Below are 14,469 nucleotides of genomic sequence, written 5' to 3' on the forward strand. Positions count from 1 at the left end.
GAAATAATTTTCCAGGGTATATAATAAGTGGAAAATTTTCTAGTATTTTAGGATGGTTTTAATGCAGGATTGAGAATAATAATAATAATTTTTTTTTACTCAGTAGTGAATTCTCGCAATGAAAAAAAAAATGAATTCTATTTACTCGTGAAATAAAATTAAATTATCGCGTTAACTATAAAGAGAATAAATTCAGAGAAGGTAGACCGTAACTCTAGACTGTTAACTTGAATTATATGGATCTTGGATTGCAATAATATAATAATTTACGAGGCAGTTAGTAGACCCTTTAACAGGTGACTCTCCGGGTGTTAAAATTGTTATTAAATCTAAGAAGCAATCAAGAAAATAAATACCTTGAGTTGTCTTCTGAGTTACTGTAATATAATACCTATACTCATCGACAGCGAGGACAAGGACAAGGTACCGAGATCACGTCTCTGTCAGTGACATTTAAAACGCCATTATACGACGTTAAGTGTGGGTAATATAACTTTAGTTGAGTTAACTTCAGGTATTGTAGAGATAAAAATAATAATAATACACGATATAACTTTTTGTCTTTTCTGACTAGAACCTTGAAACCACCATGCGTTACATGGGTCACATTAAACGCTGATACTGCCACCTTTTTACCGTTAAACTCAATCTCTATTTGAGTTAATTAATCGCCAGAACGTGTCGGAGTGAAAAATATTTTTAGATTTCATTTTTTACGGTTTAGATTTTCGATATTTAATTTTGAATTATCGATAGAATAAGCGAGAGTATGGAAAAATATGTGAGCGGGGATTTTTTTCCGTAGTTCATTTTCTAGAGTAAAATTTTCCAGATTTTTTTTTTAGAGTCAATTTTTCCAGATCTATTTTCTGGAGTTAATTTTTCCTTAGCTCATTGTTTAAATTTCATTTTTGGAGTAAAATTTTCCCAAATTTTTTTGTGGAGTCAATTTTTCCAGATTTATTTTCTGGAGTTAGTTTTTCCGAGTGTATTTTCTGTAGCTTATAATTTAAGTTTGATTTTTTGGAGTAAAATTTTCTAGATTTTTCTTTGGAGTCAATTTTTCTAGATCTACTTTCTGGAGTTAATTTTTCCATAGCTTATTATTTAAATTTCATTTTCTAGATTAAAATTTTCCAGATTTTCTTTGGGAGTTAATTTTCCCAGATCAATTTTTCGGAGTTAGTTTTTCCTAGAATATTTTCCGTAGCTTATTATTTAAGTTTGATTTTCTGGAGTAAAATTTTCCAGATTTTATTTTGGAGTCAATTTTTTCAGATCTATTCTCTGGAGTTAATTTTCCGGATGTTTTCCGTATTTCATTATTTATATTACATTTCTTGGAGTAAAATTTCTTCAATTTTCTTTCGGAGTCAATTTTCCCAGATCAATTTTCTGGAGTAAAATTACCTAGTATATTTTCCGTAGCTTATTAATTAAGTTTGATTTTCTGGAGTAAAATTTTCCAGATTTTCTTTTAGAGTTAAATTTTCCAGATCTATTTTCTGGAGTTAATTTTTCCATAGCTTATTATTTAAATTTCATTTTCTAGATTAAAATTTTCCAGATTTTCTTTGGGAGTTAATTTTCCCAGATGAATTTTTCGGAGTCAGTTTTTCCTAGAATATTTTCCGTAGCTTATTGTTTAAGTTCGATTATCTGGAGTAAAATTTTCCAAATTTTCTTTAGGAGTAAACTTTTCCACTCTCAAATCCAGCATGGCCATAATAAACCCTTTGCAAAACATAAACAAAATTCTTGGATCCCACATTTGAGCGCAAGAACGAGAAATTAAAAACGTTTAACGACTGTGAGAACGCCTCGGTAGAATGCGTTGGTAGCTAAAGCTTGCTGAGTATTAACCTGCCAGAGTTGGTGGAAATAAAAAGGCAAATAAAATAAATAATACTGATGTGTCTTGTACGAATATAGTGGATTGCCGAGATGTTGTTAAAGAAACTGAAAATAATCGAGCACACTCTTACACAAGGATAGACGGGGGATAGCAAAAAGAGCAAGTATCATTGTACAATGCACTACTTAGCAGAGTGACCATGAAGAAGAGCTGGTGGTATTTCTTTAGCCTTGGCAGTGTTGCTGCTAGCCAATAGAAGAGCCCAATCCATGGTCTGCTTCTTGGAGATGGTTCTTCCTCGTCCTCAAGATTACTCTTCCTCACCTGGTCTAGCTACCAGCTTCAGCTACCAGCCACTAACTAGTCGAACCTGATTAAACTCTGCCCTATGTGTCGATACATCCAATTGCCGTACGTCCTTCTCTAGTTCTCGCTGATATGTATGTAATAATATCGACTATCCGCCGGGAGGACAAGGAGGGGCGAAGAGGGGCGAAGGGACAACCAGGGGATTGCTTTTTGTCTGTTTAACCTTCTACTTCAGCTTTGGCTTCAAACTTCTCGTTCTTGTCCTTCTTGCTCTGTTCGACGTGTGTCTTTAAACGTTTTGTCACTAGTCACCAGTCCAGTATAGCTCGAGAGACTTCGCAGTCGAATAAGTAGTCAACCTTATTTCTTTTTCTTTGTTTGTTACTTCTTATTTCTTCCTTATTTTATCCTCCTGCATCGTCATACCATATTTGAATTAACCAACTACTACTGCTACTGCTACTACTAGTATTAACCACCACTCCGATACTATTCTTATCACAGTCGCTGATTTTTATCATGATTTATGGGTGGTCATTCCCGGAAATTATCGACCCCTGCTTTTTGTTAAGGTTTGTATTTTGCTGTAGTTTGTTTATAGATTGATGCAGTATTAAATTGTTTTGATGAGATTGGAAAAATTATACGAGAAAATTTGAGTTGAATAGTTAACTGGATTCTGAAGAAAATCTGGGAAAAGTTACTTTAGATAGTGGATGAAGATTGAGAGTAATTCTGGAGGAAACATTGGAAAATTAACTGGCAAAAATGGATTTTAAATGAAAATCTGGAAAATTGATTCATGGAAATTGACTCCAAAAAAAATCTAGTAAAATTAACTCCAAAAGAAAATCTAGAAAAAAATTGACTCCAAGAGAAAAATTGGGAAAATTGACTCCATAAAAAAATTTGGGAAAATTTACTCTAAAAGAAAATCTGAGGAAAAATCTGGAAAAAATTAACTCCAAAAGAAGATTTAGAAAAATTTACTCCCAAAAAAATAGGAAAAATTGACTCCAAAAAAAGATCTGGAAAAATTGAATCCCAAAGAAAATGAGGGAAAATTGACTCTTAAAGAAAAATTGACTCTAAAAAAAATTCTGGAAAAATTGACTCCAAAAAAAAAATCTAGAAAAATTTACTCCTAAATGAAAATCTAGAAAAAAATGACTCCAAAAAGAAAATTAGGAAAAATTGACTCCAAAAAGAAAATTAAGAAAAATTGACTCCAAAATCAAAATCTGGAACAAATTGACTCTAAAAGGGAATCTGGAAGATATTGACTCAAAAAAAAATGATGGAAAATTGACTCCAAAAGAAAATCTAGAAAAATTTACTCCAAAATGAAAATTTATAAGAAATTGACTTCAAGAAAAAAATTAAGAAAAATTGACTCCTAAAGAAAATCTGGAAAATATTGACTCCAAAAGAAAATTAAGGAAAATTGACTCCCGAAAAAAAATTGACTTCAAAAAAAGATCTGGAAAAATTGACTCCAAAAGAAAATTTAAGAAAACTTCAAAAATAAAAATCCAAAAAATTTTCCGCTAATTTTCTTAAAAAGAAAAAAATAAAAAAAAGTTTCAGTAGTTAATAATTAGCAAATTAGTGAATAATTATTTCAATAGTTACAAACTTTATTGCACAGAGCGTGAGATTATAAGCTTATAGTTAAACGTCTGCGGTATTGGCTCGAGTTCTAGCGGAACAATTTGCACCAGGTGTGTTAATGTTTCCAGAAGTTATCAGCTACTTTGTACATTATAGATGAACATTATTATTTCATTTTATTATTATATTGACCATGAAATTTTTCCACCTTTTATAAAATCAAAGTCTTAAATTAAAAAAATAAAAAAATTATCTTCATTAAAAAATCATGAAGAAAATTTACTTATTCAAGTGTCCATAAGGCGCCGTCCTTCATTACTCACTAAGACTCGGTAAAAGTAACGTCGTATGTGAGCCGTAAGATGGCGCAGTGAGTAAAAATGTTATTTCTTAGTCTCGCTCTCTTAAATTCAAAATTATTGCAGCGTAAATATTAAACTAAGCTTGATAAATAAGAAATAATAATATTTTTTTTCATCGTCATGATAAATTTACCTTCGACGATGTATAATATATGCATAAAAATAAATGAAGAAAGATTTTTTATAAATTTATCAACCTTGAGTTGAGAGTCTTAGTGTCACGCCTTTTACAACTCTATTTATTCCTCCCTTAAAAGTTCTATATACTATATTATATTTTTTCCTTTATCCAGCGATGACAAGAGAAAAATAACTGGGAACTCGAGTTTCTTTACTCACCCGTTGCATTTTCACACGGATTCGACAAGACAGATTGTGCAATCCCAAATAGAAAGTACCCGAACAATGTATCACCACTTTACTTATTTTTATTTATTTTTTCTTCAAAATTTTATATTGATTTTAATTTAAGAAACAGGTTATGGGCCCAGACATTTTATAGGGTCAGAATAAACTCAAATTTCTGGGCTTATTTTTGTGCTAAAGTAATGTAAGTTTAAAATTATTTTTATTTTCGATCAAACAGGTTATGGGGCCCAGAGCAATTTTGGGAGTCAAAGACTTTAAACTAAAATTCTGGATTAAATATTAAAGCTACGGAAAAATTGTGGGACCTTTTTTGTAGAGCATTAAATTTACTATCAAAAAGGTCCTTATCACTTTTTCGATATCTTTTATCATTTAGTTGAAAACGTTATTTAAAGATCAGTAATCATGTCTTATAGAAAAAAATTTGAGTTTACTATTATATACCCTGGAAATTTATTTCTGCAAACGAGAAAGAACAGCGTCAATTGGCCACCTAGCGGTGACTTTTAGAACTAACAGTTTTTTTGTGTTTTTGGGGACTTTTAACGGTATCTAATTATATTTTACCAAAAAAATTGTTATTTTTAGTTTATATCGTCGTGAATTCGTGAATATTGATCAAAAGATGACTTCTGACTATTCTAACATTTATTACTAGGTAACTTGAGAGTTTTTAGAAAAATTTAATTACTATAATTAGAAATAAAGGATCTAGGTCGTGAGTTTAAGAAAAAAATTCCAGTTTACTATTATATAACCTAGAAATTTATTTCTGCTAGCGAGAAAGAAAAGCGTCAATTAGCCACCTAGCGGTGACTTTTGGAACTAACAACTTTTTTGTGTTTTTGGGAACTTTCAACGGTTTCTAATCACATTTTATCAATAAAAATTTTTAGGACCAGTATTTTAGTGGTTAAAAAGGATTTAATTGTTATTTTTTTTAAATCAACCCGTTTAAAAAACGTTATCAGTAATATTTTTGGTACATTAGTTGATTTAAAGAGTACGGCAAATGTTATTAGCATTTAAAAATTCTGTCACGTGTAAGCGGAATCCATTTATCAATAGTTAGCGCTTGGGAAAAATTAAAGAAAAATCGACGGGACGTTTACGTAACGACAGCCCACCACCGGGATAATAGAGTCTCATTTATAATACAGAAAGCACTTGGTCTTATGCGAATTTAAATTGCTAAAAGTCGTAATGCTGAAAGAGTGATAAAGTGAATGAGAAAAAGCCCCGAGAGTGGGTTGAAGAAACCTCCATGCAAACAGAATTGTTATACAATTCATCGATACTGCTTTTGCGTAAGGATTCATATTTTATATTTATATGCTTCAATTATATAATTTTATTTATTCATGGGTTTGTTGTTCCGTCAAGCAAAAAAGGGAATATCGATTGGCAGGTTACAATAGCGACCTCATTGGAAGTTTAAATAGAAGCTCTCTGGGGTATACAGCTCATTAATACACATCTTAGTTGAAACTCAAACCACAACCCTATTGGGTGTTTCAAAGACAACGAGCTCTTCCGGATAAGGGTTCATGTCTGATGTTAAGAAAGTTTCACTGCCCGAGGCTAAGACAACTCTACAATTGTTTTTCGATAATTGCAATCAGAGATGAAATTTTAAACACTGAAATTCATTATAAGTTTTTTGATTTTAATAATAGTTTTATTTTCCCGCGGGGGCTGTTACCTATGACCAGCTTGAACGCTCTAAATTTTAGGTCCGATTTTTTATAAGGACCTCCGAGATACTATACTAAATTACATTGTATCTTGTCAGCTATTGACATTTTTTAAGATATAAGCTCATCTCAATATTACACTCATCGAGACCTTTCATTTGAGTACCCACATCATTTTTTCATATATTTCATATATTTATATATATTATATATATGTATATATGAAAAATATATAAAAAATGCATGTGGGTACTCAAATGAAAGCTCTTGATGAGTGTATCATCAGAATGAGCTTATATCTTCAAAAATGTCAATAATTAAGAAATGACCTAGTATTTTGAGAACTATTGACATTTTCAAAGATATAAGCTCATCTCGATGATATATTCATCAAGACCTTTCATTTGAGTACCCACATCAATTTTTCATATATTTCATATATTTATATATATTATATATATATGTATATATAAAACATATATAAAAAATGCATGTGGTTACTCAAATGAGAGCTCTTGATGAGTATAACATCGATATGAGCTTATATCTTTAAAATATATTTTATATATATTACATATTTAATAAATGACCTTGTATCTTGTGATCTATTGACATTTTTGAAGATATAAGTTCATCCCGACAGTACACTCATCGAAACCTTTCATTTGAGTACCCACATCAATTTTTCATATATTTTATATATTTATATATATTATATATATGTATATATGTAAAATATATCAAAAAGGCTTGTGGGTACTTAAATGAAAGCTCTTGATGAGTATAACATCAGGATGAGCTTATATCTTCAAAAATGTCAATATATTTTTTAAAAATTTGACTACTTTGCGTGGACCTCCTTAAAGCCTAAAAATGCCTAGTCAATTAGAAAAGCAACCTGGCTATCATTGTTCTATATAGATCACTCTTGAACCTTGGATCTTAAATGATTAATTGAATGTAATGGATAGCCTCAGAGGTTTATTGCTGCGAATTATCAAACAACCGGGAAATGATCCGAGATCATAGATCCTCTGGACCGTAAACTTGATCGTAAAATACCCTAATAAATTTAGTAATACCCTTCCGTCATCTCTCATCTGGTGTTTGATCAGGTAACTTTACATTCCGAGAAGCGATAAAGGTAAACCACTCGATCGATTTTCCTTTCCACCTACTTCTAATTCCACAGACCCGTGCTAGTAATCGAATCACTCTCACTTCTCGAATTACATTACAGTTATCACTTGTCCCAGCTTTAAAAACAAACTTTCTATTTTTTTTTTTTTTTTTTTTTTTTTCATTATTTGCATAATAATTTATAATATTTGTCATAAATTGTTTGAAAGACGGATTTAATGGATCCATAAAATGAATAGCAGACATACTTTATTAACTCTATTATTGTTATTGTGTCATTGAATTGAATATTTGCTATTATAATGCACTCGACAGATTAAATCGCTCGTTACTCACGTTGAGTGTGTCGCCAATTATTTCCATCAACTCTCGATATTATGCGCCATTATAATAATACTTACAAAAGAAATATTGTATAAATTTGTTTGATATACACGAGTGTGCTAATGTCATTGTTGCAAATTATAATCATTCAATTGTATGTCATTGATTTTTAACTATTTTTTATTTTTTAAAAGTTCCGTAAAAAAAATTTTTTTTTACTTCAAAGTTGACTTAAATATTAGAAAAAAATTTAATTAATCCCTAGAATCAATAGGAAATGTCAAAAATATGATAATCTATCAAAAAAGTATGATATTTGGTTAAAAAGCTTAGAAATTCATTTATACATGCGAGCGGAAACAGCGTCACTTCGCCACCTAGCGGTAACTTTTAGAACTAAACCTTTTTTGGCCTATATAGTTAAGTTTAGTGTCTTATTATAGAAAATAAGATTAATATCGTGATAATAACCTTATAAATAATCAAAAACCAAAAGAAAAGTTTTTTTTTTATGTAATATAACAAAAATATTCCTCAAAAATGTCCTAAAACCGTAAAATCTATAGAAAATTATGATATTTGAGGAAAAAAGTGTGATATTTGCTTAAAAAGCTTAGAAATTAATTTCTACATGCGAGAGGAAACAGCGCCACTTCGCCACCTAGTGGTGACTTTTAAAATTAAACTCTTTTTTTAGCCGATATAGTAAAGTATAGTGTCTGTAGTATAGAAAATAAGATTATGATCGTGATAATTATATTATAAATAGTCAAAAACCAAGAAAAAAAAATTTTTTTGACATAATATAACAAAAATATTTTTCAAAAATATTCTAAAGCCGTAAAATGTATGGAAAAATGTGATATTGTATGCTAAAAAAATGATATTTACTTAAAAAGCTTAGAAATTCATTTCTACATGCGAGAAGGAGCAGTGCCACTTCGCCACCTAGCGGCGGCTTTTAGAACTAAATCTTTTTTCAGCCTATATGATAAATTTTAGTGTCTTATTATAGAAAATAAGATCAAGATTGTGATAATAACCTTATATATAATCAAAAACCAAAAAATCTTTGATTTTCTTAGCGGGAAGTTGAAAAAAAGTTTTTTTTTTATGTAATATAATAAAAATATTCTTCAAAAATGTGCTATAACTGAAAATGTATAGAAAGTTATGATATTCTAGGAAAAACGTGTGATATTTATTTAAAACGATTAGAAATTTATTTCTACATTCGAGAGGGAACAGCGCCACTTGGCCACCTAGCGGTGACTTTTGAAACTAAAATTTTTTTTCGGCTTAACTATTAAAGTTTGGTATCTAGTGCTGAAAAATAGTGATCTTATTGATGAAAACACCCAAAAAAGTTTCCAATTAAATTTTTTCTCTGGAAAATTGAACAAAATAAAAGTAAAACTTTAACAATGCTTACTTTCCAGCAAATCCCTTATCGGAAGAAAAAACCCAGGGATGATCAGAGGTGGCTGTAGAGCGCAGCCGTTGGACCTCGTGGCGGCAAGAGTTGATCCTAGCATTTCAGTATAGCGCGAGCTTCCACGCGAACCACGTGTGAAAGGTTTCCCCGATGAGCTCGAGCTTTCGGTATCTAATCTAATACCACCCCTTGAATTGTAACAGTCAATAACTGCAACGAACTCTAGTTAAATTCAGTGTTTAAAAGTGAAGATTAATCAATAAGTGTGTCAGTGCAACAATAATATAGTTTAAAAAAAAAAAAAACGTGTCGGTTTCCCTCGAGTGCTTTAAATCTAACGAGTGGTTATAGTTTTTGTGTTCTCGGTGATTGCGCCCAAATTGACCCCAATTTATTTTTACGAGTGTCCGATAATTTACAAGTGAATAAAAAAAAAAAAATATTTTTTATAAAGTTCAAGTGTGGATATGAATTTGCACGTGTTGTGTTCGTTATCTGGATACTAAGCGATACTAGAACGTCGGCCTAAAGGCATGAGGATAATTTTTTAGCGTAATGGTGAGTAACTAATGGCGGGTAGCCTTCATTAATTTTAATACTTATAAGTTCCTTTCAAAACTTTTTTAAATTTCTACCCTTGGAGACTCTAACTTTGAACCCTTAAGTACCAAGTTTTCTTACCAAAGCCCGGGTTATTAATTTAAACAAACTTTCTACCCAAAAATTGTTAATGTGCAAATCACCCGTCCCCTTTGTTTCTAACTTTGTTGCTACGGAGAACAATACTCCCTAAAAGCTTCAAAAACTTTATAATTTATTCGCTAAATGTCTTTTTCCATAAAAAATCATCTACGTTTTTATGGAAACCCATATATGGATTATTTTTTAAACTTGTCTTTATTTCGCTACATGCTGATCAATATAGAAATATACGAACGTGCTCAAGTGAGTGTGGAAATCCCATTTTTGAAAGTGTCTCTCAGAACCACTTTAAGACAAGTAGACCGCTAATAAGCTCCCAAGGTCACTATTAGCAAGCTTCCAATTAGCTGAATTCCTGCGGAAAAGAATTGAACCAACATTTGGATTTTTTGTCAAAATCAACCACCTCTTCTTTGATATCTTTAGAAAGCATCTCAACGCAAAATTTGTAGATGGTCCAAAAATAAGCCAGGTTACAATCCAAAAAATCATTTATTAGCACAATACACGGAAAAAAATAAATAGTAAATGCAACATGATGAAATCATGTTTCAACAATATGATTTGTCATGTTTCGGCTACATGAAAATCATGTTGTGGTAGCATGAGAAAAATCATGTGGCAGCAACATGATTTGTCATGTAGCCTTAATAGCATAAAATTAAGCTGCAACAACTAAATATTTATGATTCAGAAAAATTATTTATTATCAAGCAACTAGATTTTTTCGGATTTATAATATTGTATGTAATATTAGTGTATAATAGTGCTATAATATTTAGTTTATTATTAGTGTATAATATTTATCATGCTACCGCAACATGATTGTCAAGTAGCTAAAACATGACAAATCGACAAATCATGTTGCTGCCACATGATTTTTCTCATGCTACCGCAACTGGATTGTCATGTAGCCGAAACATGACAAATCATGTGGCTTCAACATGATTTCATCATGTTCATTTACCAAGACTGCATCATGTTGCATTTACTATTTATTTTTTTCCGTGTAGCTGAATTCCTGGGGAAAAGAATTGTATCAACATTTGGATTTTTTGCCAAAATCAACCACCTCTTCTTTGATATCTTTAAAAATCATTACAACCCAAAATTTTTTGATAGTCCAAAAATAAGCCAGGTTACAATCTAAAAATCATTTATTACCACAAAATACATCAAGATCACAAAAAAGAACTTTACAAGGGAATTTCTTGTGGCAAACACTCAAAAATTTCCCAAATATTCTCCGTGAACTTGTCCCTGAACAGTTTATTCCTCTGAAACTGGCCGCTGACAAACTGATCCCTTTTCTCCCCATAGATGACATCCTCCATAAATTCAGAAGATTCAGCCAGCTGCTTGCAAGCTTGGTCATCCAGGAGAGTCATCTGGAGCCCAAAGACATTGTACATCATCCCCCAAGGTCTAGCCTCTTTACACGAAGCCCTAAAGCCGTCCCAGGGCAATACATCATCAATATCTAGACCTTCTTCTTTTAAAAACTTCCCAACGTCCTTATGATACCCCTCGACCAGTTGATCAAAGTGTTTGTCCCTTATAGCGCGACTGGTGTTCAAATACATCGCCATCACTAAATCCATCGCCGGATTAACATAGCTGTAGTACTGGAAGTCTATTAACCTGCAATCCACCAGCTTGTCGTCCAGTTTCTTGAACATGAAGTTAGCTGACCAAACATCGCGGTGGCAAATGACATTCCGGTGCTTCTTGGAAGGTTCCAAAGCTTCTAATATCCCACCTGCCCAACGGAGAACCTTGTCCTTGGTATTTTGTCTTGCTTCCAGCGGCAGAACCAGGTCAATCAAGCAGCAGATACCCTTTAAAGAAGACACCTGGTACATCATGGACCTTCTGGAGTCCTTGAACAGGTTCTCCTTAAGAGGTTCCATCCAGGATTCCAGCAGAGACACCTTGTTCTGCTCTTCGAAGATCAGTGACCTGGAATGAAGCTTAGCGAAGCATCTGAAAAGACACTCGAAGGTTGGAAAATCAAAATCCAGGTGCTTCTTCAACGTTGAAAACGTCTGGCAAGCTAAGTCTTCCATCACAATTACATCCCGCTTCAAGAGGTAGCAGTCTGGCGCCCACTTGGATGGTTCCTCGTTGCCAATTTTAAGTAAGATCTGGTCATACATGATGATCTCCTTGCTAAAGACTCCATGTTGTTGGACAAACTCTCTCTGGGGCCCTGCTGGAGGTAGAGTTTTTACGAAAAAGCTTAGGTTAGTGCTCAAGGTCACTGATAGGCGGTAATAAGTCCCCATAAATCCACTAGTGGTAGATATTTTCTCCAGGCTCCAGGTTGGATTCACCAATCTAGATCCTGTTTTCCTGAAAACAATTTCCGCTACGTCGGTATCATCAAGGACACTTGCAAACTGGATCAGTGGCATTGAATTGGTAATCACTTAACAGCAGCTGTTGATTTATAAATCACTGTAATCACTGTCTCGATAACGTGTTGTTACCCAGCTGAGTAACTGGTAGAACTGCCGATCAAAGAGCACTTTGTTGATACTCCCCTTCTACCGGGTAATTGATTGGGTGGTGGGGTGGTTGGAAGGAGAAAGTTGCATTTGCGTTTTTTTCAAGGCTTAGCTGAGCAAATTAATAAGATTTGTGATTAATAAAGGAAATATATTGTCGGGCTTTATAATTTGAAGATTGTTTTTGAGGAGCTATGACTCCGACCTTTAGGTACTTATCTTACTATTAGTCTTCTTTAGCACTTTTAGAGTAAAGGCTAAGTGAACTAAAGGGTAAAAACAAAAATAAAAAGCTCCTGAAAGTAAAACAGTAACGCGTTAGCGTAAAAGACTCGGGTGGATATATCTATATGTATATGTATACAGTGGCACCCTTTTCAGAACAGGTCGCTTAGAAAAAATATAAAAATACACCGGAAAGGTAGAAGAATATAGCTGAAAAGAGGATATGACAAAGCGCTCCCGTTTCAGGCTACTAAAACTATAGTTTTAATATGAAAAATGTGAAAAGTTTTACTGAGGATAATGTCGAGTTCTTTGCTGGCAAATCGCTGTCTTATTGATTACTCTTATCGCAAAATGCTGGTTTTTTGGTTAATAGCTGCACTTTTGATGGATCTTGAAGTATTGGTGGTGAAATTTTTTGGCAATTAGTTCAAAAGTTCAAATCAGTGATTCTAAGTTGAAAAAAGCATAATTTTCATCTATAAAAAAGTGTTAATACTTGAATAGCTTAATTGATAATCAATAGAGTTTAAATAGCAACGCGTCCTTTGTTAGATTCGAACAATTTCCATTGACTACAATAGAACCCGAATTCGGACACATAAACCCTCGGCTCTTGGGTGTATTTTTCGTTGAAGAAAAGAAAAAAGTAAACTGGCAAAGAAAAAGAGTTAATTGACATGATGCAGGGGATTAGAGGAAGTCGAGCTTAATACAGAGGGAGTCTACAGTGTAATGTCGGGTCGCGTTAACGCCATCTGGTATTTAGTTGCCCAAGTGCGCAGTCTATCTCATCTTTGTGTTTATGTCTGCGTTACATCGCACACCAATTCCGTTTGTCTGTGCAAGTTTGAGTACACATATGGAGAATGCGTGGCTCTATTTACACATTAAATACAACACCGGACGTTATATGCCGGCCCTCTACTCAGGTATATTGCTTCGAACCTCACGATGAAAGCGAGTGAGAGCGACGGAAAGTCTAGAGAGAAAAGAGAGGCCTCCTGAAAATGAAATCCCAATCCCTATGCACCAAGCCACTATCTGAATACTCGCCGTATTGCTAACTGCTGAGGCTTGTTTTATTGCCCCACAAACATGTCCGATAAGTTAGTATAATTATAAGTCTTTAATTGATTAACTGATTTTTATCTGGTGTCGGAAATTTTGTTTCTTTTGTTGAATTTTACATTTGGGTAAAATTTAGAATCAAAAGATTGATAATTTTTTTAGGTACAAGCAAAAAATACGAAAAACCGAAAAAAATGTCGTTATCACCCATTTTTTAGTTTTAAATTACGATAACTTTTGAACTAATGATCAAATTTTGATCGGGGTTGGAAAAATTGGCTTTGTGTATCAATCTTCAGGTTGTCATAGAATTTCAAATCAATCGATTGATTAGTTGTTAAGTTATACGATAAAAACCAAAAAAACAAGAAAAAATGTCGTTTTCGCCCATTTTATAGGTTTAAATGACGATAACTTGTGAACTAATCATCCAATTTTGATCGGGCTTGGAAAAATTGATTTCTTATATTAATCGATAGATTGTCATAGAATTTTAAATCAATCGATCGATTAGTTTTAAAATGGCACGAAAAAAACACGAAAAACAGGAAAAAATGTCGTTTTCACCTATTTTCTCGTTTTAAATGACGATAACTTTTGAACTAATCGACCGATTTCGATCGGGCTTAGAAAACTTAATTTGTTGAGTCAATCCTTAGGTTATCATGGAATTTTAAATCAATCGATCGATTAGTTTCAAAGTTACACGGAAAAAACAGAAAAAAATGTCGTTTTCATCCATTTTTTAGTTTTAAATGCCGATAACTTTGGAACTAATCAACCGATTTTGTTCGGGCTCGGAAAATTTAATTTCTTGTATCAATCTTCAGATTGTCATAGAATTTTAAATCAATCGATTGATTAG

At 32.6% G+C, this 14,469-nt stretch overlaps 2 protein-coding genes across 2 annotated transcripts in view; one reads left to right on the forward strand and one right to left on the reverse strand.

The window, feature by feature from the left end:
- The first annotated feature begins 9,132 nt into the window (after positions 1–9,132).
- Positions 9,133–14,469, forward strand: part of LOC123264431 (suppressor of lurcher protein 1) — a 157,047-nt gene continuing 151,710 nt past the window's right edge. Inside the window, exon 1 of the mRNA XM_044727725.1 lies at positions 9,133–9,657. Within this exon, the coding sequence (XP_044583660.1) occupies positions 9,655–9,657 (3 nt within the window). The 5' untranslated portion in view covers positions 9,133–9,654. The remainder of the gene's footprint in view (positions 9,658–14,469) is intronic.
- LOC123264433 lies at positions 10,944–12,319 on the reverse strand. Its single transcript, XM_044727730.1, has one exon. The coding sequence runs from the start codon at positions 12,213–12,215 to the stop codon at positions 10,998–11,000; it is 1,218 nt and encodes a 405-aa protein (XP_044583665.1). The 5' UTR covers positions 12,216–12,319; the 3' UTR covers positions 10,944–10,997.

This window comes from Cotesia glomerata, linkage group LG4, assembly GCF_020080835.1.
Source record: "Cotesia glomerata isolate CgM1 linkage group LG4, MPM_Cglom_v2.3, whole genome shotgun sequence".
Taxonomy (NCBI): domain Eukaryota; kingdom Metazoa; phylum Arthropoda; class Insecta; order Hymenoptera; family Braconidae; genus Cotesia; species Cotesia glomerata.

Excerpts from the sequence above, each read along its gene's own strand:
- LOC123264433 (XM_044727730.1), bottom strand. The coding sequence starts at position 12,215 with ATGCCACTGATCCAGTTTGCAAGTGTCCTTGATGATACCGACGTAGCG.